Source organism: Maylandia zebra, linkage group LG16 (genome assembly GCF_041146795.1).
Source record: "Maylandia zebra isolate NMK-2024a linkage group LG16, Mzebra_GT3a, whole genome shotgun sequence".
Classification (NCBI taxonomy): Eukaryota; Metazoa; Chordata; class Actinopteri; order Cichliformes; family Cichlidae; genus Maylandia; species Maylandia zebra.
The window spans coordinates 1078887-1100424 of record NC_135182.1 but is presented as its reverse complement, the minus strand read 5'-3'; the positions used below and the strand labels follow the sequence as shown (position 1 = coordinate 1100424).

Here is a 21538-nt window from a genome sequence, read left to right as displayed (position 1 = left end):
CCTCAGGCACTCACCCCTGCAGGTTGCCTCCCCAAGTGGGCGGTCTTTAACCATATTAATGAACTATTGTTAAGCTGTAATTCTAACTGGAGCACCATGGTGGAAGTGAGTCTTGTTCTTTGAAGCAATGTTTGATAAGTGTTGAATTACAGAATTGGTATTCCACGTCCTGCCGCTTCATTTGGTGTTGTCTTTCTGTTATTTGCAGTTATTTTGTTTAATAAAAGCTTCTTTTATAAAATGCCACGCCTCTGTCTTTAATATAAACCCAGTGTGCCTTTGTAACTGTAAAAACGTTTGCACTGGCTAATGTCATATTTCCTGGGCTGTACCTCTAGCCCAGGTGGTGTTGTCAGTACCATTTAGGTGCCTTCACTGGTTTTCTTTCTTCGCTGGTTTTCCTCCGTCACGCCACCACAGTATGAAGTCAGCGAGTGTGTACAGTCACACACAGACGTACACTGTAGGTGTCCTTTTATCCAACCAGATATCAATACTTAAAACAATCTAGAACATAAAAACTGTAAAAACAATGCTGCTAATAAATACAAATATGATACCAAGGAATAAAGCTGCGTCTAAAAATCGATGTTATTTATTACTGATGCTCAGGAAACACAGACATTACATGATATTTAAAAATAAGCCTCTCCTGCTGTTTGTGCACAGAGGTGCTGGGATCTCCAGGAATGGTGAGAGAACTTTCTGGAAAACTGGCTGGTCACCAGGCGGTGATGTCAAACCTCTGGATGTAGTCTGGATGTTAACCTACTCTGGAGCAGGACAGGGTGACAGCATAAGTAACCATGGTGATTTACCCCATTTAGGGTGGATAACTGTCTTTTTGTTTTGTTTTTGTTAAGGAATACTAGGGAACATTAGAACCTCTTGTTTGTTTGTCACTGCTGAAGCGAATGAATTTAGAATCTTAAATGATTCTGTTTTGCTGACCTTTCCTTCAGAGCTGTTGGAGTTTGGAGCCGTGCCTCATTTAATGTAAAGGCTATTCTTAGGCCAGGGACATAACACTCATGATAGCATCACCCTTACCGGCAAAACCAGCAGCTTCTACTAAACACTGAAGTTTCTGTTGTGTTGTCATTTGTGGAGCATTTACATTTTATACTCTACTGTATTAAATAATGGAGCAATAATGCAAGTCCTGAGGAGTCAATGGAAAACGAGGTCTAGGCAATCCACACCTACTGGGATAATAAGCTGACCAAAGGAGAAGATGGACACCACTGGCATCGAGACCAGGAAGCTCTTACCATAAATGGAGAGTTTGACCCAATCCAGCACCTTGAGACTGTACGCTAAGAGGAAAGAAGGTGTCAGAATCACTATCCAGGATGAAACGGCAATGATCCATCAGTACATCAGGAAGATGGCCACAAGTGAGTGTGCTTGGTGAAAGCTTCAGGCGGCAGAAAGATGAGGCGCAAGAACGGGAACCATCATTGAAGGAAAATGCCCCTGCATAGCGTGTACAGACAGAGGAGAGCTTAAGTTCGACCAGGTACCAAAGCAAATCATTCGTACTGTACAAATAATGTAAATATGACGGTGAAACACAAAAGATTGATATCAAACTGATCATTTGACCCATATTATGTTACTTGCTCTTCAAGTGAATCAACAAATGGTGAAATGAAAAGCCGAACAACAACAAAGCTGTTTCTTTAAAGAGTCTTAGCTTACATGTGTTTATTTCATATTTTCAGTTGTTTCCCTCCACGGCTAAACAAACTCTCTAACCCAGTTTCAGTCATGTACAGATGAACACAACAATGGACATAAGGAGCTTCTTTCAAAGAAAAAACTCTGGTAGATGTTATTTTATATATTATGCTTTGTATGTTGTTCAGTATATTTCTATGCAAAACAAGAGGAACTTCTATACACAGCAGTATATTCACAGCTGAAACCAGATATTTACACTTTAGGGAGAAAACATAAAATTTTTTTACTGTTAAACATGAATTTAGAGTAAACTTGTTTTGTTTTGGATAAATAAATATTGAAATATCTTTTAAATTAGTTAAATGTCAGAATAAAGAGAGACAGAGCTTCTATTTTTATCACTTTCATCAAATGTAGGAGCACATGTACATTAAGTTTATTGTTAATTAATAAGAAACTCCAGACGATTCCATTCTGAGCTGAAGAAGCTGCTGATTGGTTCGTAGAGTCCATGTGAGTAAACTGGTGGCACAGCTGTGGATGCATATAAGGCAAAACACAGAGCCTGTTTCTGTGACATGGGAACATCAAGAGATGTCAACCAAAACACCAGGAACAGAACTGTGGAGCTCCATAAGTGTGGCTCAAGTTTGAATACAATTTGGTGCCATTTGCAATTAAGAAATACAGACAGTTTCTCTCTTTACTCTTAAAGTTAACAAATATGTTTTTTATATTTATCAATCTAAAAAAATAAACATTTAGTCTGATTTGATGTTACAATTAAAAAAGTGTTTTGATCTGAAGAGTGTTTAAATATCTGGTTTCCACTGTATATTTGATGATGTTGGTGTTTGGCTTGATTGTCAGCACAGAGAGAGAGAGGAGCAGAGATGAACAAGAGCAGGTGAGACACATGTTAGTCAAATGGTTGTTTACCAAAAGTATCACCGTATCACAGGTCCTCATGTATCTCGTACCTAGTGTTTCTTTTTAGGTTTGTTATTTTTCAAATTCTATATTTATTAAGTTCTGCAGCTTGTTTGCACAGCAAGGCTAAATAATTATATAAACTTTTCTCAATCTAAATATTGTACTTTGGTAGAATTAAAAAATAAGTGTAGTGCAGGTCTATGATGATTTTTAGTGCTGCTATCATCTAGTTCTGATTCTGGTTCTGTCTTGGTTAAGTCCTCAGTAGTCCTGATTTTGAACTGTTGTAGTCCTGTTTTAATTCCGGATCAGTTCTGGGTCTGGTTGAATTGGGGTTTAGTCCTCGTGTCTTGATACAGCCAGACTTTGTTCTGCCTTGCTGCTTAATTAAAAACTAGTTTAAGGTGTCCTGCACATGTGATATATTTTTGTCCTATATCAAGTCATTCTTTTTTTGAGCAAAACTCAAAACAGAGCCTATTAATCTTTCAGTCATTTCTAAACCCCCCCCCCCCCCCCCCCCACCCCCCGAAAAAAAAAAAATCCCACATGCATACCACCCTGTAGGGCTAAGCCCCGGGTGTTTCAAATGTCTGGCTCCGCCTCTGGTGCTGAGTGTGGCCTGGAAGTCCAGAGGTCGGAATGGGGGACGTCCCCTAGGGTGGTGGAGAGAGACCGAGCTGAGATCCTGTGGGACTTCCAGATACAGACGGACAAATGGGGGTGGCTAACAACTGGGAAGAGTAGTGTTGGAAAAGAGGGGGAAGACGATCCTATTGAATGAACACAAAACATTCTCATGGATATCTACGCTCATGAGGAAAAGCTATTTGAATATGATTACACTGAAATATATCAGCTCATTTAAACATAATAGAATTCATTGACGGTTAATCAGAATTGATATTCATATCACTGATGTCATATATTTACTGAATATAATGTTAAGCTTTGATAATATTGTATTCATAGATATGGTGCCCTGCTTTGAGATCAACCTTACAAATTCTTCTGTGGTGTGAAAAATGGATTTTGAGTACTCAGTCTCCATTTCATTACCTTTTGTTTTTATAAAATTAAATTTATATGAGATTAAGGTTTTTGGTTGTGTGCTTGTGTGTGTGTGTGTTTGCATGAGTGTTTTGTTTTTTACCTGCCCGGGGATTGCACATGGAAATTAGCTGGTAGCTAAAACTGGTACAAAGCATTTGTTTTTCCCCCTTTGTGATTAATGTATTTTGTACGAAGTCCCTGAAAGAAATAAACACTTAACAAACAAATGGCTGCTTAGTGGTTTGGTGAATTAGGGCTATACTTGCCGTGTTATTGACAGGAGATCTCATTACAACAAAGAAGCATGCAGAGATTTAGCACAAAGCTGCAACAGACTTCTCATTTAAAGTGGCTATGTAAACAGAATAGATGCACCTTTATATCTGAATGACATGAATATATGTTGCTGGATTAAAAAGTATAAACTCCAGTTTCTTTTTAATAATTTTCCTTTTTTAGTCCCAGTTTGATTAAAGTACCAAATCTAAATGATTATGAAGAGCTCATGGTTTGGGTTCACATCGTTAACTAAATGCTAAAAGGCAAACTTCTCAAATCAGTAACAGGCTTCCCATCTGCTTTCATAATGACTATTGTGATTGGTGCTGCAACAGCAGCACAGTTTTATTCTCATGGCTTCTGATTCAAATTCAAATTCAAATTCAAATTTTATTTGTCACGTACACAGTCATACACAGTACGATATGTAGTGAAATGCTTGGACAACTGCTCGTGACCTAAAGAAAACAAAAAAGGAAAAGGCTATGAATAAGAAAGGAAATAAATATGAAAAATTAAAAAGGGTAAATTCAGTAGTGGAGGACGTCTTTCAGCCTAGAAGAGTCAAAGCATCCGTATGTAACGAGATGGGACTGCATGACTAAAAGATATTCTTTGCAGAATATCTGATCTAAGGCAAAGTCACTAACCTCCTTCACTTCATGCATTTATTTACATGTTCCAAATGTAATAACTGCTCACAAGCGTAACCTGCCTGCTGAGTAAGATATGATAATAGCAAAAGATCAGCGTCAATTAACAGAGACACATAAAACATCATGAAAGAGTTGCTCATTTAACGGGAGTCCTTTAGCAATCTTTTTCATTATGTTGCTGCTTGGTGCACTTTGTCCACTGATGGTCAGACGTGATTGTTGCCATTCATCATTTTCCACCTGCCTGAGCCTGAGCCACATTCATCACTTCCCACCTGCCTGAGCAGAACTAGCCTGCAGAATCACAGAGCCCAAGTGGGAAACGGAAAATCACAGTGATTGAACGTCAAGGGAAGCGGATGTCAAACTGGTATTGGCCTGGAATGACACACAGGCCCCTTGCTTTCTCCTGTCACTTTAAAGTGGTAAGTGACCTTCAAAATAGAAACACTACACCATTACTGCTGTACTGTGACAGTCTGATGGTGAATGCTGACAGATGAGCAGTGGGGCGCTGAGGCCGCCGGAAAGCAGCTGGATTATTAGGTGTGACCATGAAGACCTTGATGAACTCGGTACAGTAAAATCCAACATGCATTGCTAGCTGAATGTGTTTGTTTGTTTGTTTGTTTGTTTGTTTGTTTGTGCAAAGAAACAAGAAACGGACTACTGCTATGGTGATAAATATAATCATCCCTTTAAACGTAAAATCGTATGTGCCTTGAGGCGACTTTTGTTGTGATTTGGCGCTATATAAATAAAATTGAATTGAATTGAAAAAGAATCACCTGACATATTAACCTTTGAACATCCACCAGGTTGTTACTGGACTGGTTGCTATATCAGGCTTTTCTACTCTGTCTGAGCACTCAAAGCTAACTCATTCACCATCACACCCATTCACACAAGCACCCTGATATATGATGCAGAATATAAAAAAACTTATTTTACAAAGGTGCTCGTATTGTTCCCGAGAGCACTCTGTTACATATGTATTTCTAGTGCTTTCATTTGAAATGGAATCAGGCCTGAAGGAAAATCCCTACTGAGATTTCTCTCACCTTCATTTTTCAGCACACCTTCAAGGAACTAGTGGAGTCCACACCTCAGTAGGTCAGAGCTGTTTGACCAGTGGGGACAAAAACTACATTAGGCAGGTGGGTAAAATGGTATGTCTGATTAGTGTGTTAGAGCAGCATGGCGTTGTAGCAGCAGAGTGTTGAACTGGCCTGTGTGGAGTGCAGACCTTTCACCAGCTGAACATATCTGGCATGTTGTAGCACGAATAATACGCCAAAGATCCAGCACTGCTGAGCCAGTACAATCATTCAGTAATGTCCTGTATTATTTACACTGGGACAACAGTAGTGCAGTAACTATGACCTGTTACTGCCCTGGTATGTAAGACTCTGCCTGTTGCCTTCATATTAAATCATTTTTTGAATAATCATTTTTAAAAATATTTCTTCACATTATTATGCAGGCTGCAAGTAGAGGTGACATGGGCTGCGAGACACAGACATTATAATAATTGTAAAAAATAAAGCTGGCTACTTCGCAGATTTCAACTATCGCAGGTTATTTTTAGAGCGTAACCCCCCGTGATAAATGAGGGACCACTGTATACGATTAGCAACTTATTGTATCCTATTTTATTTACATATTACACAACATCCCTATTATTTTATTATGTATTTTGGGTTGTATATTAAGATCCTCACATTGTCATTTTCTTCCCTTTCATGTTTACAGTATAGGTGATCTGGTCTATTTCACGTACTTTTACAGTTTATGCAACAGTCGACACACTGCAGTGTACTCAGTATTCCCCACCTTGACAGCCAATCCCAGCTGCTGTGGTGTAATATAAATGCCCTCTTGTCACTTATCTTCTTTCCTTCAGAATGATGATGATGATGCACGGATGTTTGTGCACAGAGGTCCTCAGAAGTCTGACGTATTCAGTCTCTGTCCACCTGGTTGTTATTTATGGATGTCGGCCATGAGGTTTCTATAATCTTTATTTAGGACAGATGTGTGAGAAAGGAATGTCTGGTGTGTGCTAATGAAAGTAATCATGCTGTTATTTTTGAAAGCTTTATGTTTGGTTCTTAAAACCTTTGCAGTGCACTCAATCACGTTACTGTCTGCAAGTATCGCGTCTGGAGTCACATCCTGGGCCATCTGACCTCAGGTAATCACATGAATCACATGATAGGGTGGGGCCAGGTTTCCCAATGAGCTCACCCTAAACCCTGGCTGATTGTGACCCACACCCAGTTTCACACCTTGGCTAATGTGATTAGAGGATCATCAGGGGGTCCTTTGTCCCTCTTTGGGGGGAAACTCCCACTAGGTTTATATCTGGGACTCTCCACCATTTGACCTTAGAACTGAAGAAGCTTCTTGGATGAGAGGTGAAACGTCTTCAAGCAACTTAAAGAAGTCCAGACGCTTTTCTTTGCAAGCTCCTTTGACTACGATGACCTGGATGACTGAGAACCTCTGCAAGTATCATTTTCAAAGACCTGTAAGAATTTTGTTGCATTTCTGCTGCTTTGCTCCTACTTTATTCCTTTCACTAGGCTTTTTTGTTTGTTTGTTTGTTAGTTTGTTTGTTTTGGGGGTGTTGTCACATGACACAAACATTACTGCAGTAGATTACCACAGCTATCTGAGTCAGGCACTGAAGCTGTGATTGTCTTCATTCTTCCATTTTTTGTGACTTTAATAATCAATTGTCCAATAAAATATGTATTAGTAAAATTCATTTACAAATAATTTATTTAGAAATTAAATTAATAAAGTAATAAATTATTATTGTTATTATTATATAAAATGAATTATAAATATAGAAGTAATTAGTCCTTTAATAAATGCCTTTAACAAAGTGAAGTATGGGGACAAAAGGGGGGAACATAATTCTCTGTTGCATCTCTCCTGTGCCGGTTTCCCATACCTGCAGCTGAGGAATGGCAGAGTACTGACAAGGACACAAGCCTCTGTGTTTTACCGTACAGCATTTCCAGAGAGCAATGACCGCTCATCAAGATCAGCCAGAGATCAATCCCATCTAGAGCTGTGGTTGAGACCAAGATATGGGAACAGACAAAATAATAAATACCTCAATTTCAGGTAGATGATGAATAGAGACTGTGACAGCGTTCACATTCCTGAGCTGTCCTGTGGCTCGTCCTGCAGAACTGATAAATCCAGCTGTGCAATTTCCAGAAACGATACCAATTCACAACAAGAAAATGTATAATCTTAGAAAAATACTGGCGTATATATGATGTGTCTGTCAGAAAGGGTTCAGGGAAATGACCATTTTCACTTTCTGACTCCGTGTGTCATCGTTGCATTTTGGCTTTTCTTCACTTTATGTTTCATTCAGCTCAGAAACAGAGTTTACATTTTGTTAAGGAAGGTAACTTATATCATCATCATATCAACCCTTTGTTCTCATATTAGGACATTTCTTTAAAGCTACTTTCTGTTCAAAAGGACTTTGTTACATTGGTTTATACTTGCCAGATTCAATTAATCCTAAATAGCTAATGAGGAAATAAATAGCTAATTAATAACTAATTAATCCTAAATGTGGCTGTAGTCATTTGTGCTGTTTTCTATAACTTAATCCTGTAAAAATTATATATACACAACGTGTAAGTGCAAATTGAAAGAAAACATCCATTGGCTCAATACACTTAATGGTACCAGATATAATTCATGAAACAAGTAAAAGTACAGATATGTTCATCCACAGACGTCCTTCTTAATATTTTTAACCAGCTTTTGGGCATAATTGTAATTGTGGGTTGAAAGTAAAACAGATTAGGAGGTAAAGTCCTGGACACAAAGTCAAACATCACTGAAGAGGTGTCTCCTGCATGTAGTCCAGGTGTGGGCAGCATGGTGCCACAAAGGTGATTCCACCAGCTGGTGTTTTGGCTTTGGACAGCTAATGCAAGTAAAAAAAAAGTTGTCTCCTCTAAATTGTATCAATGTCATGTGACTTGTGTGACTGGAGACATGGCCACGCCCCTTTACGTCCTGCCTGCACCACTGGAAGGAGATGTCTGCCTCAAACTTGTACAAGAGAAAGTAAGTAAAATACCTCAGTTAAGAGATATTAATGAAATATTTTGTACATATGTTTTCTAAAGGGTCTGCTACTAATATATAATGAGAATTATATGGCTGCCTGAATTAGTGATGGTAAATTTGATTCTTTTTACTGAATCAAGTTTTAATGAGTCACTCACCAAAGTGAATCGGATTTTTGAGTCATTTGATTCACTGAGTCAGTCGACCAGAGAGTGCAAAAAATGTAAATTTTCACTCAAACTTAATTTGTTTCTCTTTACATGTAAATCCCACTGCTAAGATGAATGATTCTAAAAAACAAAACAAACTATTTTATAGAGCAAAAAAGAGCAAAAACATTTCTAAAATTAAGCAATTTCCTATCAAAATTGCTTAAAAAACATTTATCTTGTTTATTTTTATTTTATTAGTATTTTCCTTAAATGTGTCAAATATATATTTTCTCATCTAAATGTCCACTGAGCTATGAGCCAGGGGGCGGTAATGCGCCTTAACATTGGTTGCCAACCAAGAAGATTCAGCACAGGAGGGAGGGGGTGAGTAGCTCAAATGTGATGTTAGCATGTTAGCAGAGCGTTATCTAGCTTATTTATAAGCTAGATACATTGCTGCTAACAGCAACAGGGATGAGTCAGTGAATCAGTTGGGCTTGTGAATCATGATTCATGAGTCAGTAAAGTGATTCTCGAGTATTGAACGATTCGTTCATGATTCGCGCATCACTAGCCTGAATCTTTTCACCATAAGAAGAGTAAATGTAAGCACAGCAACATTTGTTGCCGCTAGCATAACACATGTTATGCTAGCTGTCAGCTATGCTAGCAGGTTTTAGCTGTTTATTCTTTTACCTTTTGTTTTTTTCTTCAAATTTGTTGAAACTGGTTCATGAGACTGTGAAATCAATATTTAGATTTTTGTCACTAATGGTACCCTACTGCCATGGCTAGCAGGGCAAGCTGTGTTGAATTTAACGAGGACCTAAGGTGCTGGCAGCTGAGATGCAGGTGAGTTTTATTGAGAAGGTGGTGATACAAACAGAAACGGCGAAGGCATGGAGGAAACTAAGCAAAACCTAACTGGAAAAAACTAACAAAACAAACCTGAAACCTTAACTGGCGACCCGGGGAGATAATTCAGGGAGATACACAGATGATCCAGCAACGCACACGAGAAAACACAGGCCTTAAACACAGGGTAATCAGGGAATGGAAGACAGGAGGGATACATGGCTGGGATTAATTGGACATAACAAGTGTCTCGTTATGTGAACAAAATGTTCACAAAAGGCACGAGAGCGCAGGGAAAATTCCAAAACAGGGTTCATAAAACTAAGAAAAACAAAATACCAGAGCTGAGGGAACAGAATGTCGAAAACAAAAGGTTCATCAAAGGCTCAGGAAATGTTCGAAACACAAATCATGTCATGGTCTGGGTGTGTGGCTGTAAAATTCCATTGAAGGTCTGGACCTCCCTGGTATCCACCCATGGGCAGGGCCTACAGCCCCCCTCACCTGAAGCTGATTGAGGCAATCAGGTTGGAGGTTTAAGCTGCTTGCTGACACTGCTTCCTCGCCAGTTCATCAACTACCCTATGTTGGTAACCAGGCCTCATGCTTCATGTTCATGAATCTCGTGTTCTAGTTACTCCAGGAAAACTCCATCACACTGAACCACTTGTCTTGGAAATCTGGTTAACCCGCCAGCTCTCGGAATCATCTCCGTGCCTCACCTGCCTGCCCTCACACCACCTCGGGACCTTCACCACTCAGGACAGCTGCCACACTCCACCTAACCCACCTGGACCGCACCACCTCTCCCTCAACGCTTCCATCTCCCACCTGCACAGTAAGACGAAGATTTTCATAGCTTCCACCCTCTCCAGAACTCCTCATTGGCTACCGCTCTAACACTGCTCTCCTCTCTTCCAGTACGTACCTAATCACCAGCAGCTGCTGTTGCTTTCTTGGACCTGTCCCCTTGCTTGTCCCTCTCCCCTGGCCAAGACCCTCACGCCCCATACATCAAGCCTTAAATCAAGTACTAACGTGAACGTCATTTTGGTGTTAGTTAATAAACCTTTGTTAAACCCTTTACTCTGCCTCCGCCTTGGGTTTCCTGCACGTGGGTTTGATTTTTGGTGCTCGGCCTCCAGCCGTTTTGTGACCGTTCAGGGGGCCGGCCGTGCAGAAGGCAGCAGCGGCGACGCAGGCGAAGGAGATCCACAGGCCGGCCACGACGGCGATGACACCCAGCCAGTGGCCTGGAAAGCAGTCGGCGAGGTGGCGTAGCAACCGCAGGACCAGACGAGGCAGGACCAGCAGGGCAAGCCGTGTTGAATTTAACGAGGACCCAAGATGGCATACAGTATGCACTGCTTGTACCTTTTGCACTGTTTTTAATGAAGGATTAACGTCACAAACATTTCAATTCAGTTTTGCAATTTTCAAGTTTTACCCCACTATTTTTCAGTTCACATGCATTTTCATTACCTCCAATTTTATTATTTAAGTTTTTCGAGGTACAGTAAATACTTACCTGCACTGATTTGTGTTCTTGCTGAATAATACTGCACACTCATCTGGCTGTGGTGCTCAGTAAATGTTGAGTCAGTCTAAGCTATTTCCACAGTGTGAATTATTATTTTCTTGTCAGCTCTTTTTTTTGTCGGTTCAAACATTCGTAGCTCCGTGGTTATTTAGCTGTTTTATGAGACTGTGAAATGCAGTAATTGCATTCTTGTCATTGTTAGTTCCCTTTCAGTGTGCATTGCCATTGTATCTTTATGTATCTAAAAGTTCTGAGTACACTTGTAACCATGCCTAGTTATAATATGTCACACGTCATTGGTATTCTTATTTATTATATGTGTAAATAGGTCAAACTGAAGAATTTGTTTAAATGTAGACTATGTGGTTTCCCATCTGCAGTTGTTGCCGAGTATAAAACATTTTCACTAACATAACCAACATGAAATAAAAAAAAATTATAAACATATTAAGTGTACGGAAGTCTAAGGAGTAAATGCATGCACTTATTTTGCAGGGAAAAATGAGGGATTAAATGGGTTAAAGTGCAGCGAGGCAAGGCAAGTTTATTTGTATAGCACAATTCTGTTAGGGTCCCTGGGTCGTTGACCCAGTGTTTTGTGTTTTTGGTTCTTTGATTTTGTTATTTCATTATATTCTAGCTTTGCTGTATGGGTCCGAGGGGCCCGTTCAGCCACCTGTCTCCGCTGGAGGGTCCGAGGGGCCCGTTCAGCCACCACCGGCTCCACCGCCTGGTCCGGCCTCCGAGTCTGCAGCTCCGCCTGGTCCGGCCTCAGCCTCTGCAGCTCCGTCTGGTCCGGCCTCAGCCTCAGCCTCTGTTCCTGCTTCGCCTCCGCCTGGACCAGCTTCGGCCTCAGCCTGTGCTACGCCTGGTCCAGCTTCGGCTTCTGCTTCGCCTGGTCCGGCCTCAGCCTCTGCAGCTCCGCCTGGTCCAGTCTCCGAGTGTTCAGCTTCGTCTGCTCCTGAGGTCTCCATGCTGTCTGTTCCTGCGCGTCCTGCGCGGCCTGTCCGGCCTGCACGTTCTGTCCGGCCGATGACTGGACGTCGTTGCCGTCATGGACAGCCCACTGGACTACGCCGCCGTCGGTGCCTCCCGCCCGGCCGGCCTCCTGACCTGCTCCGCCGCCGTCGGTGCCTCCCGCCCGGCCGGCCTCCTGATCTGCTCCGTCGCCACCGGTGCCTTCTGCCCGGCTGGCCTCCTGAACTGTTTTCTGGGCTCTTGGACCATCAGCTTCCGGGCCGCCCCCCTGACCTACCCGGGTTTGGACTGTTGTGCCGTCAGCCTCCGGGCCGGCCCCCTGAACTTTTTTTTGAGACTATTGCCTGGGCCTCTGCGCCTTTCGTGAGCTCTTTTGTTTGTTTGCTTTTGGACTTTGCCTGGGCCTTGGTGCTGTTGTTTTGGACTTTGTTTCTGTGTTTTGTTCTGTTGCTTTCCGGGCTCCAGTGTTTGCACTTTTTTTTTTTTGTTTTGTTGTTTCTGGCTCCTTGTTTGGTTTTGTTTCGAGCCCTCCATCCTGTTTCCCCCACCGCCCGCCCTGGTTGGGTTGTTTTTTGTTTTTTAGTGTTCTGGTTTGGGCTGTCTGGAAGCCAGCCCTTAAGGGGGGGTACTGTTAGGGTCCCTGGGTCGTTGACCCAGTGTTTTGTGTTTTTGGTTCTTTGATTTTGTTATTTCATTATATTCTAGCTTTGCTGTATGGGTTTTAGGATTATTCTTAGTTTAGGTTCTCTGGGTGGGGTTTGGTTAGAGTTTTTGTGTTCTGGTTTTCTGTCTGTGTTCCATGTTGCTGTCTCCCCTTTCTGCTGTATCCCCACATCCAGTCAGTGTCTGTGTCTGCCCTGGTCCCACGTCTCTGTTCCCTTTGTTATAGTGCCTGCCCGTGAGTCTGTGTTATGTTTCCTGTTTTACTTTGAAAGTCCATGTCTGATGTTAATGTGTCTGGTTTTGCTTCCCCTTGTCTCGTTAGGCCTGATTTGCCCCAGCTGTGTTTCCCTCCTGTTATTCATTCCCTGATTGCTCCCTCTGTGTATTTAAGCCCTGTGTTTCTCTGTGTCTGTGTCGCGATCTACCGTTTATTTTGCTGTGTGTTTTGCCTGTCCACCGGTGTAAGTTTATTTTGAGTTTTTCTAGTTATGTCATGTTGCGTTCAGCATTAAAGCCTTTTTGAGTTCACGTCTGTCTCCGGAGTCTGCACCTTGGGTCCTATTCCTGTCTGCACACAGCCTCACCTAACAGAAGATCGCGAACAGAACATGGACCCAGCAGACTCCGTGTGGTATCAGCGACCCCGCAGTTTCTGCCTTCCTCAAGGAGATCGTGAGGGAGGAAGCTGAGCATGCCCAGGAGCTCCAGTCACCCTTCTATGGGTCACGTTTGGCTTTGGGAGGGCCCCGCAGCCTCCAAACTGCCGTGGCTACGGCCGAGCCAACGTCTATTCCTCGGGCGATCAGGTTGAGCACGTGCTCCTTCTCTCCAGTCGCTACACCTCCGCCTTCACCCCTGGATTACCAGTCCGACAAGAGAGTTAAGCGGCGGAGGAAGAGAGGTTATGTGACACCGGACATTAGACTCACTCCGCTGCAGTCCTTCGCTCTGTTTTTGGGTCTGCCACGTTCTGAGCTTCACAAACTCTCTGCTTCCTCATCGCAGCCCAGTTCGCCACCTCCCACTTCCCGGAGGAGGCGACGCTCACACCATCACCACTCTTTTTCTGCGGAGCAACTCCCAGTGGTGAGTTGTGATTGCTGTCGTTCCTCGGCGCTGGAAAAAAAACAATCATGTGAACACTGCTAAGACTGAGACTATTAAGACTGTTAGACGTGGTGGTGGTAGGAAGTTAAATGTTTTAGAGGAGTCTGTTTGCTGAGCCTGCTCCTTCGCACCATTGTGTTCCTGCTCTCAGGGCAGCTCAGGCCCAGCATTCCCCTGCACCTGTTTCAGTGCTTCAGGTGAGGGAGGCTGAGGTCCGGCTGGTCCCTGCTCAGGTGTCTAGGCTGGCTGAGCCTCTGCCTGTCGCTGCACCCGTACCAGCTCCTCGGGTGGGGACTGCAGCTGCCCAGCCGTTGACTGTGCCTGTCTCGGCTCCCAGGGTGAGGATGACCGGGAACCAGTTAGCTCCTGCACCCGTACCTTCTCCTCGGGTGGGAGTGGCTGGTGTCCGGCAGGTACTTGCACCTGTTTCTGACCTCGCTGGAGGCTCAGGTGAGCCCGTCCAGCAGTTTTCTGTAGGATCCGTAGGCTCAGACAACCTAGTCCAACCATCTGCTAATCCACCACCTCACCCGCCATTACTGCCTTCGTTACAACAGTCAATACAACTTAAACTTCTCTCCATAGCTCAGACATTAGCTCACCTATCAGCTCAGTCACCTGCTCAGTTTCTGCCTCAGTTGTTTGCTCAGCCGTCTGTCTCCGCTGGAGGGTCCGAGGGGCCCGTTCAGCCACCACCGGCTCCACCGCCTGGTCCGGCCTCAGCCTCTGCAGCTCCGCCTGGTCCGGCCTCTGCAGCTCCGCCTGGTCCGGCCTCTGCTTCTGCTTCGCCTGGTCCGGCCTCTGCTTCTGCTTCGCCTGGTCCGGCCTCTGCTTCGCCTGGTCCGGCCTCGGCTTCTGCTTCGCCTGGTCCGGCCTCGGCTTCTGCTTCGCCTGGTCCAGTCTCCGAGTGTTCAGCTTCGTCTGCTCCTGAGGTCTCCATGCTGTCTGTTCCTGCCCGGCCTGCGCGTCCTGCCCGGCCTGTCCGGCCGATGACTGGACGTCGTTGCCGTCATGGACAGCCCACTGGACTACGCCGCCGTCGGTGCCTCCCGCCCGGCCGGCCTCCTGATCTGCTCCGTCGCCACCGGTGCCTTCTGCCCGGCTGGCCTCCTGAACTGTTTTCTGGGCTCTTGGACCATCAGCCTCCGGGCCGCCCCCCTGACCTACCCGGGTTTGGACTGTTGTGCCGTCAGCCTCCGGGCCGGCCCCCTGAACTTTTTTTTGAGACTATTGCCTGGGCCTCTGCGCCTTTCGTGAGCTCTTTTGTTTGTTTGCTTTTGGACTTTGCCTGGGCCTTGGTGCTGTTGTTTTGGACTTTGTTTCTGTGTTTTGTTCTGTTGCTTTCCGGGCTCCAGTGTTTGCACTTTTTTTTTGTTTTGTTGTTTCTGGCTCCTTGTTTGGTTTTGTTTCGAGCCCTCCATCCTGTTTCCCCCACCGCCCGCCCTGGTTGGGTTGTTTTTTAGTGTTCTGGTTTGGGCTGTCTGGAAGCCAGCCCTTAAGGGGGGGGTACTGTTAGGGTCCCTGGGTCGTTGACCCAGTGTTTTGTGTTTTTTGGTTCTTTGATTTTGTTATTTCATTATATTCTAGCTTTGCTGTATGGGTTTTAGGATTATTCTTAGTTTAGGTTCTCTGGGTGGGGTTTGGTTAGAGTTTTTGTGTTCTGGTTTTCTGTCTGTGTTCCATGTTGCTGTCTCCCCTTTCTGCTGTATCCCCACATCCAGTCAGTGTCTGTGTCTGCCCTGGTCCCACGTCTCTGTTCCCTTTGTTATAGTGCCTGCCCGTGAGTCTGTGTTATGTTTCCTGTTTTACTTTGAAAGTCCATGTCTGATGTTAATGTGTCTGGTTTTGCTTCCCCTTGTCTCGTTAGGCCTGATTTGCCCCAGCTGTGTTTCCCTCCTGTTATTCATTCCCTGATTGCTCCCTCTGTGTATTTAAGCCCTGTGTTTCTCTGTGTCTGTGTCGCGATCTACCGTTTATTTTGCTGTGTGTTTTGCCTGTCCACCGGTGTAAGTTTATTTTGAGTTTTTCTAGTTATGTCATGTTGCGTTCAGCATTAAAGCCTTTTTGAGTTCACGTCTGTCTCCGGAGTCTGCACCTTGGGTCCTATTCCTGACTGCACACAGCCTCACCTAACAAATTCAACAACAAGGTGATTCAAAGTGCTTTACAGAGACATTAGAAACAAGAACAAATAAAAAGCATGATTTAAAATTGAATAAAACAAGCAAATAAACTAATTAACAAACAAACAAACAACAGTATATAAAATCAAAACAGATAAAATCAGAACAGTAGATAAAATCAGTTAAATGTAAGTTTTGAAATTTAAGCTTAAAGTGTGGATTTGGTGCTTTATTCAAATGCAGCTGAGAACAGGTGAGTCTTCAACCTGGATTTAAATAAACTGAGTGTTTCAGCTGATCTGAGGCTTTCTGGGAGTTTGTTCCAGATATAAGGAGCATAAAAGCTGAATGCAGCTTCTCCGTGTCTGGTTCTGACTCTAGGAACTGATAAAAGACCGGATCCAGATGACCTGAGGGATCTGGATGGTTCATACTGGGTCAGGAGGTCACTGATGTATTTTGGTCCTAAACCATTCAGAGCTTTATAGGCCAGCATCAGAACTTTAAAGTCTATCCTCTGACGGACAGGCAGCCAGTGTAAGGACCTCAGAGCTGGACTGATGTGGTCCACTTTTTTGGTCTTAGTGAGGACTCGAGCAGCAGAGTTCTGAATGAGCTGTAGTTGTCTGACTGATTTTTTAGGTAGACCTGTAAAGATGCTGTTACAGTAATCAAGCCTACTAAAGATGAATGCATGGACTAGTTTTTCCAGGTCCTGTTGAGACATCAGATCTTTTATCCTTGATATATTCTTGAGGTGATAGTAAGCTGACTTTGTTATTGTCTTAATGTGTTTTTCTAAGTTTAGGTCTGCATCCATCACTACACCCAAATTTCTCGCCTGGTTTGTGGTTTTTAGGTGTATAGATTGAAGTTCTCTGGTGACCTGTAATCGTTTTTCTTTGGCGCCAAAGACTATTACCTCAGTTTTGTTTTTGTTTAGCTGGAGAAAATTGTGTCACAGCCAGTCATTAATTTCCTCAATGCATTTACCAAGAGCCTGTACAGGGCCTCGGTCTCCTGGTGACATTGTGATATATATTTGTGTGTCATCTGCATAGCTGTGATAGTTTATTTTGTTGTTGTTTATAATCTGTGCCAGTGGGAGCATGTAAATGTTAAACAGAAGGGGTCCCAAGATGGAACCTTGGGGAACTCCACATGTGATACTTGTCTGCTCAGATGTGAAGTTACCTATTGATACAAAGTATTTCCTGTTTTCTACGTATGTTTTGAACCAGTTTAGTACAGTTCCTGAAAGACCTGCCCAGTTCTCCAGTCGTTTGAGTAATATGTTGTGGTCAACTGTATCAAATGCTGCACTGAGATCCAGTAAAACTAGGACTGACATTTTTCCACTGTCTGTATTCAGACATATGTCATTAAACACTTTGGTCAGAGCGGTTTCAGTGCTGTGGTTCTGTCTAAAACCTGACTGGAAGGCATCGTAGCAGTTATTCTGTTTTAAGAAGTAACTGAGCTGTTGAGAAACTGCTTTTTCAATGATCTTACTTAAAAACGGGAGATTTGAGATCGGCCTGTAGTTGTTCATTTGTGTCTTGTCAAGATTGTCCTTTTTCAGTATAGGTTTTATTACAGCAGTTTTTAGTGATTCTGGAAACACACCTGTTAATTAAGAAAAGTTGACGATCTGTAACAGGTCTGACTCTAAAGTCTTTGAGACCTTTTTGAAAAAACTTGTTGGCAGGACATCTAAACAGCAGGAGGAGGAGTTCAGTTGACCTAAGATGTCCTCCAGGTCTTTGCTGTTAATAGGTTGAAACTGTTTCATGGTGTTTAAACAGTTTTTTGGTGGACACAGTACATATCCTGGATCTGCTGTTGATGTACCAATTGCTTGTCAAATTTTTTGGATTTTTTCAGTGAAGAATTTGGCAAAGTCATTGCAGGCCATGGTCGAATGAAGTTCAGCTGCCACTGGCACAGGAGGGTTTGTTAGCCTGTCAACTGTAGAAAATAAGACCCGAGCATTATGGCTGTTTTTAGTGATGATGTCAGAGAAGTAGGACCTCCTTGCATTCCTCAGTTGTAAATTATAATTGTGAAGTTTCTCTTTATAAATGTCATAATGAACCTGGAGGTTTGTTTTTCTCCATCTGCGCTCAGCTTTCCTACACTCTCTTTTTTCATTTTTCACCAGTGTGGAGTTTCTCCATGGAGACTTTTTCCTTCCAGAGATAACCTTCACCTTAATGGGAGCAATAGTGTCCATTACATTTAACATGTTAGCATTGAAGCTATTGACGAGCTCATTGACTGACCCTCTGGGCAGGTCAGGTGTTAATGGGAAGACCTGGTTAAAGATCTCACTACTGTCTTCAGTTATACACCGTTTTGTGATCACTGTTGTTGATATATTTGTGTGGGCTGAGATTTTACTTTCAAAGAAAACACAGTAATGATCAGACAGGCCCACATCAGACACAGTAACCTTTGAAATGCTCAGGCCTTTGGAGATCAGTAGGTCAAGAGTGTGTCCTCTATTATGTGTGGCCTCTGTTACATGCTGAGTCAGCCCAAAGTTGCCCAGAGTGTTACTCAGGTCTTTAGTCCCTTTGTCCTGAGGGTTGTCCACATGAATGTTAAAATCCCCAGCAATAATTACACAGTCAAAATCAACACAGATCACAGACAGCAGTTCACTGAGGTCATTAAAAAAGTCTGTGCAGTATTTGGGAGGCCTGTAAACATTAAGAAACACAACTTTGGATGGGGCCTTCAGCTGTAAAGCCACATATTCAAAAGCCTGAAAACGTCCAGGAGATAGCTGCTTACATTGAAATGATTCATTAAATAAGACAGCAACCCCTCCTCCTCTCCTGCTCGCCCTGGCCTCACTGATAAAACTGTAGTTAGGAGGGGTCGTCTCGATGAGAACAGCTCCACTGTTACTTTGGTCCAACCAAGTTTCAGTTAAAAACATAAAATCAAGGCTGTGCTCAGTGATTAAATCATTAATTAAAAATGTTTTCCCAGCTAGAGATCTAACGTTTAATAAAGCCAACTTAAGTGTTTTAGAGGCATTACTTGTCCCCTCGTGTTTGGGAGCAGTCTGTGGCACACAAGGTATGTTTACTATGTTTAAAGATCTTTTAGAGTGCAGCTCTCTGTGTTTTGACCAGGCCACATGTCTCCTGTCACCTAAAAGTACAGAAATTTTAAAACCTTCTAGTAAACAGGGTCCCAGCTTCTCCTGGGAAAAGTCATCACTGCCATAATCCTCACAGCCCGGACCCTTCACACATCACGCATCAGACTGCGGAGACAGGGCATGAAGAGGAACTAAGGGGGGCGAGGCTGGGCAATGTGACTTCGATTGCTCTGTTGAGGGTGGGGCTCGATGGCGAACCTTTGGCCGCTCTGGTGGGGGGTTTATGGGGGACAAAAAGGGATTGGGACGGGGGGTAGATCTGAGCCCAGCATTGACCCGCTCCATCATCTCCTCAGTGAATTTCAGGTGTGGGGAGGAGGGAGAAAGGGAGGGGGAGGAGGGTGATGGCCTGTCAGGGGTTTGGGGGACTGGGGAAGGTCGTGGTCCCTTGTCCTGGTCGTTGGTGTTGTTGAGAGAGTTGGAGGCAAATAGGGACCCCTCTTCTTGCCTCAGATGTCTCTCCTTTCTGAGGCTCTTCCCGGGTGGGGGCAAATGGAGCTCCTCCTCAAGGTTTCTGCTGGGCTTTGTCTGTTCTTGGAGTACTGTTTGTTCCTCTTTATGAGATAACTCCTCGTTTATCTCAGCCTTGGCACCAAGCACCGATGGATGACGTATGGAATAAAACAAGTTGGAGGTGAACAGTTTCACCCCTGACTTGTAAAAATTAAATCCATTTGCTTTGAACAGATGCCTGCGTTCCCAAAAAATATTAAAGTTGTCGATAAAGTGCACTGAGTGGTCAGCACATGCTGATATAAGCCATTTATTCAGTGTAAACAACCTGCTGAATCTCTCGTCTCCTCCTCTGACCGGCGGTACAGGTCCACTGATGAATACAGCTGCATTCAGAGAGTTTACAGTATTTAATAATCCAGTAAAGTCCCGTTTCAGAACCTCCGACTGTTGTTTGGACACATCGTTTGACCCTGTATGCAGAACAATGTTTGTCACAGTTGGATATTCATCTGCAATTTGAAGAATTCTCTCCTTCAGGTTGTTGACCATATCGTTAGGAAAGCAGAGGACTTTAGTGTTCTTACCGCACATCCTTTGTACATCCTTTACGGCAGAGTCACCCACAATCAGAGTTTCAGGCCTAGCCTTTAGCTTTCCCTGTGGCCTTTCACTTTTCAACAGATTTTCAGACCTTATTTCGCTGCTTTTAGATGGATGGTTGTCCGATATAGATCCAGGGTCCTTTGATAGTGGAGCAAATCTGTTCTGCAGTTTCACATTCAGTTGTTTTGGAGGTTTGTTGTTAACCTTCCTATTCACGGTTGTCCAGTCCTGTTTCCTCCCGTATACAGGGGTAGAAGAGCTTCTCTGTCTCGTAGGAAGTGAAGGCCAGTCGGTTTCAGAGATTTCAGCTCGCTGTGCTCTGCCCGTGATACGTCCTCCCCCTTCCAGGAGACATGATTTATGTCTTGGTTTTGCACCAAGACAGTCCAAGGGGGGATTATCACTTGAGGATTTATAATAATGCACAGAGTCTACTTTCTTGGTCATGTTATCTGTGCTCCTTAGCTGTGTACTAGCTTGCTCATCGCCATTGTTTTGAATCAAAGGCAAGGTTGTTTCATTTCCACACAGTCCATTTACCTCCACGTTTACTTCTAAGCGATGAATTTTTGTCTCCAGTACTGCAATCTTCTGCAGGAGGCTGTGGTAGTCATCTGTGGAGAGGGAAGGCATCTTGTTGCTAGTTAGCCTAGCGGTTAGCACCTTTCCAGGCTATTGAGGCTGCTCGGTGCCCAGACGCTGTAATCAGGCTTCAGCTGTGTCTAGGCCACAGACACACGGAGCGCTGAGGATAAGGTAACTATAAAAATGTTGCTGTTTCTGTTAAGAACACTCTAGTCCTAATGATCTACAAGTGTCCAGAAGTTATCGCAGGTAAGCTCACACGGAAAAAAGGGAAAAAATCAGCATAAAAATCAATAAAAATCAATATAAGAAGCAAAGCATTCAAGAGCAAAGAGATGAAGCGTCCACACTCACAAAGGGGAGGAGCAGTTATGCGAGGTCATCATCTGGAAAAGCTGCAATAAGCTGCAATATCCTCCATGAACATGGTGAAGAGCAGATGCAGCATTGTCTACAACCTACACTCAATTTAAAACAAAGTCAACCAAAATATTATTTGTGATTTAACAACATAACTTTATGATTTCTGAAAATAATGAGGCTTTTTGGGAAGAGATCACCCACATTAATCATGTAAATCAAGGTTTTAGTTT

At 43.4% G+C, this 21538-nt stretch overlaps 1 protein-coding gene and 1 pseudogene across 3 annotated transcripts; both read left to right on the top strand.

The window, feature by feature from the left end:
* Nucleotides 1–10215: 10215 nt before the first annotated feature.
* LOC143413004 (uncharacterized) lies at nucleotides 10216–12765 on the top strand. 3 transcript variants are annotated; one of them, XM_076875092.1, is made up of 4 exons: nucleotides 10216–10556; nucleotides 10640–10748; nucleotides 10864–11075; nucleotides 11899–12765. In XM_076875092.1, exons 3-4 carry the CDS (start codon nucleotides 10953–10955, stop codon nucleotides 12292–12294), a joined length of 519 nt encoding a protein of 172 aa, XP_076731207.1. In that variant the 5' UTR covers nucleotides 10216–10556; nucleotides 10640–10748; nucleotides 10864–10952; the 3' UTR covers nucleotides 12295–12765. The 3 variants fall into 3 exon arrangements, 2 of the variants coding, with proteins under 2 accessions (XP_076731207.1, XP_076731206.1); XM_076875091.1 differs by having other exon boundaries at nucleotides 10217–10556; nucleotides 10640–10773; XR_013093560.1 differs by lacking the exon at nucleotides 11899–12765 and adding an exon at nucleotides 11754–11792 and having other exon boundaries at nucleotides 10222–10556; nucleotides 10640–11075.
* Nucleotides 12313–21538, top strand: part of LOC106675510 (uncharacterized) — a 31398-nt pseudogene continuing 22172 nt past the window's right edge.

Excerpts from the sequence above, each read along its gene's own strand:
- LOC143413004 (XM_076875092.1), top strand. The coding sequence starts at position 10,953 with ATGACACCCAGCCAGTGGCCTGGAAAGCAGTCGGCGAGGTGGCGTAGC. Across the intron at positions 11,076-11,898 it reads AGGACCCAAGATGGCATACA|CTTTGCTGTATGGGTCCGAG; the intron begins GTATGCACTGCT and ends ATTATATTCTAG.